Raw genomic sequence first — 6,912 nt, 5'->3', positions numbered from 1 at the left:
AGTCTAGTACAGACTACACCATAATCTAGTAAGAAAGGAAGAAAAGGGATCGCAGATTGAAGGGACAGGAAATTGTGATCTTTAAGAAGTTCAAAGTGAAAATGATCAGAGGCTGACATATTAAAGAAAAGGGTGTGGCAGTACTAAACAGCTCAAGAAGGGCTGCTGCCTGTGGATGAACACTTAGGATTGAAAATAAGAATAAATGCTCAACTTTCTGGCAAAAAGTTGAGAAATTATGTGACTTTAGAACCCTTGAACAAGAACTTAAAAATAGACATTTAAGTGGCTGAAATTATCTAGTGAGTAATACTGGATTTAGAGGAGGGAACTGGACAGCTTGTGTAAGGAAATCTGAAAGCACAAAGAAGGAATTACATTGCATTAGTGTGAAGTTCTTTATTTACCTAAAGCTCTTTGGTATAGAAATTGAAGAAAACTTTTTGGCTTAATCACTTATACAAAACAAGGACCACTCCAAGGCTTTACAGTATAAAAATTTTGGGGTTGGGCGAGTGGCTCATGCCTGTAATCCCCACACTTTGGGAGGCCAAAGAGAGCAGATCACCTGAGGTCACCAGTTTGAGACCAGCCTGGCCAACATGGTGAAACCCCATCTCTACTAAAAATACAAAAAAAAACAACTCGGAAATGGTGGTGTGCCTGTAATCCCAGCTACTCGGGAGGCTGAGGCAAGAGAATTGCTTGAACCTGGAAGGCAGAGGTTGCAGTCAGCCGAGATCATGCCACTGCACTCCAGCCTGGGTGACCGAGATGGACTCCATCTCAAATTAAAAAAAAAAAAGAATGTTTGCATGTTTGTCTACTCCCAAGCACTCTTCCCTTCTTAAGATATACTGTGCACTGGTAAAAGATTAAAAACAAAACAAACTCAGCTAAGAAGCAATCTTTGGTTTCCTGGTCAATGAAGAACTTTGCTGAAAGAAGATATTCCCATTTAGAGAAAGCACAAAGTGAACACAACTAGAAACAACTAAAACTCAGTCTGGTATTTCAATACTGTGTCATAACAGCCAGACAACTTTCCAGCTGTTCTCCAAGACAGAAAACTCAGATTCTGACAACGAAGAAGATGGATGTGGCCCAGTGCAGAAGTCAGATGGACCAATTGGTTCCAGAAGATTTCTACTTGCAAATAATCTGAGTGATGAAGATTACAGGCTTATGAGTGATAACAATTTGCTAGGCATTATAGGTGAAGTACAGAAGAGTTGCTGAGAAGGTTACAACAAATTAAAGAGGATTCCCCACAAGAATCAGGTGAAAGTAGAGGTGGATAATGTCTAGTACTAGTAATGAGTCTGTGATAAAGTGGCTTACCTCTTTTGAACAAACTGAAAATATGACAGGAAGTGAGCAAAGAGAAAACCAAGCTTGGACAGCAGTGAGTCAGAGTAATCCATATAGTGGTAATTTCAGATTCAATGTAGGGATCAATTTTATCCTTAATAATGGAAGGCTGAATACAGCAAATAAATATGCATCATCTGCAAGACTTCCCAGGGGAGAAAATGAGGAAAACAGTCAGAGGAAAAAGTGGAAAATATGGGTGCAGCACACCAACATGGCACAAGTATACATATGTAACAAACCTGCACGTTGTGCACATGTACCCTAGAACTTAAAGTATAATAAAAAAATAAGAAAGAAAGTGGAAAATCCACAATCTGAGTCAACATTTGCAAGGCCACCCAGGTCAGGTACAAAGTGCGACAGAAGTATTAATGAAAGTTCCACTTACCAGAGGTCAGAGAAGACTGAGAAGCAGGAGGCCAGACCAATGGAGAACTAGAGCGAGAAACAAAAGTAGGTTGCCTCCAAATTCACGGTAAGAAATTTCACAAATATTTCATGACAATACACCATCTCAGACTTTTGAATGACCCCTGGTAAATGAGACAGAGATTTTCTAGAACTCAGCAACATGAGACATTGAGAGAGTAAATAACTGACCCATAGTTGCAAAGTGGGCATCTTTTTGCAGCTTTTGGAACATGGAATACCTTTCCAGGAGAACATTCTCCAGACACAATCAGAAATGGTGAATCTGGGGCACTGAGACTGAGAAATCCAGTCATAGTCCTGGCTGTGATAGTAGGAAGAGTTCATCATAGAGAATATTTGCCAAGATATAGCACGCCTAAGAGAACCCAGTTAACAACTCCAACACCAAACAACAGTCACTTTAGAAAGTGAACAATGAGGACTCAAATAATATTTTCACATTCTGAGCAAGCAGGTGTGAGAACCTATTTCACTACCAACAGAATTCCTATTCACAGAATTTCAAATACTCATTTAATACACCTGTTGCAACTCAAAGAGCATTAAAGCAAATAATGACAAGATGTGCAGACTCAAATACGGACAGTGATAGTGATTTATATCCTAGCGGCTCACCCCAGTCAGAACATGGCAAGAGCAAAGTCACAGATTGAAAGAGATGGTTCTGATATCAGCAGCTGTTCTGGCTCCAGGTCATGTCACAGTACTGCTTATGATTCTGACTCAAGTTCTGCAATCTGTAAATCAGCCTCCAGTTTTTGAAGCGTTCATTATACATAAAGTAACAACCCCATCTAACTCACTGGTTTCTGAAGGAATGACTGAACTTTCCTCAATCAATTTCTGTTTCAGTAAAAAAGAGGGAAGTGGGGAGCGAGAGGGGAAGGAAATGAAAGGAATTTCCAAACGAGTTTTCTTCTAGGTACATACAGCTGTGACAGGACTGCCAGGCTCCGAAAGAACAAGCTTTTTATGTTAGAAAGGGAGTATCACCTAGCACTTTTAAACAGATGGCAAATGACCAGAAGTATGAACCTCTAGGCCTGAAGAAGGCAGTTAATTACACCAAGACTGTGTTTATGTGTATACAATCAGTAAGCAGCTGTCTCTATAGATACACTTCTTAACAAGTAAGTTTTTAAAACTTTTTTTTAATTTTTTTATTTATTTTTGAGCCAGGTCTCGCTTTGTCACCCAGGCTGGGGTGCAGTGGCTTCACACAGCTCACTGCAGCCTTGATTTCCCAGGCTCAAGTTACCCTCCCACCTCAGCCTCCCAAGTAGCTAGGACAACAACAGCATGCCACAATGCCCAGCTATTTTTTAAATTTATTTTTTGCAGAGACAGGGTCTCACCATGTTGCCCAGCCTGGTCTCAAATTCCTGGCCTCAAGCAATCCTCCCACCTTAGCCTCTCAGAATGCTGGGATTACAGGTGTGAGCCACAGTTTTTATACTTTAAATAAAATTTTTAGATATCATTAAATCAAGTTATTTAAAATCTGTGATCTGAGAAGCTACTTGTCAATATTATAACTGAATATTATATATAATTTTGGCATATCAAAAATATTTACATTGCAGCCAACACATATGGTCAATGAATACAAAAATTATTTATAAATGTACATATATTTACAGTGACATCCCTGGGCAATAGGGACAAAAAAAAATTCACAAGAATACAAAAACCTTTGACCTGGTACCAGTTGGTCAAGTCTGGGATTCTTGCCAAAGACCTTGAATATCAAAGCCCCAGTCTCAACTATCTGCCTGAAACCACTGAAGAATCCCAGGCACACTTCCCACAAGGCTCCAAAGTTATTTTTGCTCCTTGGAAGGCAAAGCAGAACATCAAAGTAGTGATGTTTTCTCAGGACCATTCTGAAGACTAGGGCAATCCAGCAGGTTAAGCAGCAATGTGACTCTTCTGACAGGCAGATGCACACTGGGGCACATCCCCATGGAACCATCAGGAAGCACATTTGCCCCGTATCTTCCCTCTGCCGATGCTGCACATTTTTGATGAGCTGTTACCATTTCTTCATCAGGTATAAGACCAAACAACGCATGGCCCACCTTGGTGCAGTCAGATGCAATCATAAAGAAAGAGTAAAGCAAATGCTGACTTCGGAGTTTCTTCTGAGCTTTGAGGTAGTAAATGCAAAATTAATTTATGAGTCTCTGCCCAGATTTCATCCTGAAGTGGGTTTCATGTGCCTTCACTACCATCTTGAATGTTCCGAGTCCTACTAAAATCAAAACCATGATCCTGTAACCTGTGGCAGGACATGGAAGAAGCGGAACAGTCTGGCTCCAGCCCTGCCAAGCCCTCATTTTGATGAAGTTGTGGTGACTCATGGACTGGCTGCTGGGAAAAAGGAGGATGAGGCAGGCCTAGTTCTCTGTTTATGTTCCAGACGGGCCGCTGCAATGTTTCTGAGAATGAAAGACAAGAATTATCAGTAGTGACTGGTAAAACAATATCCTTTTAGCCAAATCCTCAAAGAAATAAAGATGTTCAATATTCCTGAATAAGGACACTGAAATCAAACACATACAGTCACACGCGCACATGCGCGCACACGCACCCACCCCCACCCCCACCCACCACCACCCACCACCACCACCACATGGTCTTTCAAATCCCTCTGCTTCACAAACCTAACCAATTATTTACTGAGATCATGCTATATATCATGTACTTTCACACTGAAATCAAACACAGTCGCACGCACGCACGCGCACACACCACCACCACCACCACCAGAACATGGTCTTTCAAATCCCTCTACTTCACAAACCTAACCAATTATTTACTGAGATCATACGATATATCATGTACTTTCACCTGTTATTTTAGTGGTTCTGTTGCCAAAAATTTTTTTATTTTATTTTTTTTTTGAGATGGAGTTTCGCTTTTGTTGCTAGAGTGCAATGGCGTGATCTCGGCTCACTGCAACCTCCGCGTCCCGGGATCAAGCAATTCTACTGCCTCAGCCTCCCAAGTAGCTGGGATTGCAGGCATGTGTCACGATGCCCGGCTAATTTTGTATTTTTAGTAGAGACAGGCGTTTCTCCATGTTGGCCAGGCTGGTCTCGAACTCCCAACCTCATGTGATCTCTCTGCCTCAGCCTCCCAAAGTGCTGGGATTACAGGCGTGAGCCACTGTGCCCAGCCACAAAATTTTTAAATAAAACTCTTTAGACACATGGAAAAGAACTAAAAGACAAAACGGTATCCATATTGTAATGAAAGTTTCATGATAGATAATAATCATTGATTCAGTGCAGCCATTACATCTTTAAATATGTCACAAAATTGTTTTAAAACTAAACGGCCATTCCCTTCCAACTCCTAGCATGTCAACAATTCTAACAACAAATGATAGCCAAAGGAGCTATATTAAATCAAATTATCTGCACACTGGTTTCAAATACGCATTTCTCATTCTTCTTTAGTACAACAGTGAACTATTTTCCCAAAGACTGTTTACTGAAAATTATATTAACTTCATGGGTGCATTTTGGAAAAAGCTAGCCAAACATTATAAAAACAAATACCCAGAAAAAAAAATAAAATCCATGTGAAAAGTAAGCTAGATCACGGTTTCTCAAGTTTTAATTAATATGCACACAAATAACTTGAGGATCTTGTTAAATGTAGACTCTGATTTGCTAGGTCTGCGCTGGGATCATTCTAACAAGCTCTTAGGTAATGGTGATGCTGATAGTCAATAGACCTGACTTGGAGTAAGAAGAAGCTAGGATACCCTAAGTAAAAAATGGCCAATGCGCCAAAGCACTTTCATTTGCTTGATTTCCTTACTTACGGACCAGTTTAAAAATTAAGGCATCCCTAAAGTTAGAAAAAAGATGGACTACATTTCTGGTCCTTCTTAAACCCTTTTTGTGTTAACTCTTCTAAGACATCCAACTTAAAGTGGATTTACTATTGATGCATTTCTTTCGTGAACACTTAATGTAAAGATTAAGAGATTTAACTTCAATAATAATAGTGCTTCAATAATAGTGCTTTCCTCTGACCTGTAACCTCTTTGGAAGACTTTAATCTCTTAAGAACAACAGGCCGAGGCATGAGGAGCTCAAGCCTGTAATCTCCAGCACTTTGGGGAGGCGAGGACCCGAGGGCAGATCCGAGTCAGGAGATGAGATTATGCTGCTTTCTGAGGTGAAACCCGTCTCTACTAAAAAATACAAAACTAGCAGGAGGCGAGGTGGTGAGAGCCTGTAGTCCCAGCTACTGGGAGGCTGAGGCAGGAGAATGCGGCATTAAACCTGGGAGGTGGAGCTTGCAGTGAGCTGAGATCGGCCACTGCACTCCAGCCTACCAGGCTGACAGAGGCGAGACTCACATTATCTAAAAAACAAAAAACAAAACAGACTGCCAGGTGCAGTGGCTCATACACCTGTAATCCTGACAACACTTTGGGAGGCTGAGGTGGGTGGATCACCTGAGGTCAGGAGGTTCAAGACCAGCCACAGGCCAACATGGTGAAGCCTGTCTATTTTAAAAATACAAAAAATTAGCCAGGCGTGGTGGTGGGCACCTGTAATCCCAGCTACTCAGGAGGCTGAGGCAGGAGACTTGCTTGAACATGGAAGGCGGAGGTTGCAGTGAGCCGAGATCGTGCCACTGCACTCCAGCCTGGGCAACAGAGCGCGACTCTGTATCTTAAAAAAAAAAAAAAAAAAAAGCGAGCATATCTTAGAAACTTTCACAGATGGTTCTGGCAGGAGTAAATGATCTAATGTGGGACGTGAAATAGTAAATGCAAAATTAAGTCTCTGGCCAGATTTCATCCTGAAGAGAGTTTCATGTACCCTCACTACTATCTTGAATTCCAAGTCCTACTAAAATCAAAAGCATGATCCTGTAACCTGTGGGACATAATCGAACGTGGGACATTAGATCATTCACTCCTGCCAGAACTATCCCCAGGAGTATCACAGTATACTTTGCCTTCCTCTGGAAACCTGTAGTTCTCACCTCCTACCCTATCTTTGTTGTTGTTGTTGTTGTTGTTTTCAGACAGAGTCTCACCCTGATGTCCAGGCTGGAGTGCAATCACTCAATCTCAGCTCA

The 6,912-nt window shown here is 41.3% G+C and overlaps 1 protein-coding gene across 5 annotated transcripts in view; it reads right to left on the bottom strand.

The window, feature by feature from the left end:
* Nucleotides 1-384: 384 nt before the first annotated feature.
* Nucleotides 385-6,912, bottom strand: part of LRIG2 (leucine rich repeats and immunoglobulin like domains 2) — a 62,734-nt gene continuing 56,206 nt past the window's right edge. For all 5 annotated transcript variants that reach the window (XM_021922326.2, XM_009215625.4, XM_003892407.5 and 2 more), the window contains one exon: nucleotides 385-4,244. In XM_021922326.2, the coding sequence (XP_021778018.1) occupies nucleotides 4,018-4,244 (227 nt within the window). In that variant the 3' untranslated portion in view covers nucleotides 385-4,017. The remainder of the gene's footprint in view (nucleotides 4,245-6,912) is intronic.

The sequence above is a fragment of the Papio anubis genome, chromosome 1 (genome assembly GCF_008728515.1).
Source record: "Papio anubis isolate 15944 chromosome 1, Panubis1.0, whole genome shotgun sequence".
NCBI lineage: Eukaryota > Metazoa > Chordata > Mammalia > Primates > Cercopithecidae > Papio > Papio anubis.
The sequence above is the reverse complement of the archived record's forward strand: the minus strand, read 5'-3'. Positions and strand labels throughout refer to the sequence as shown.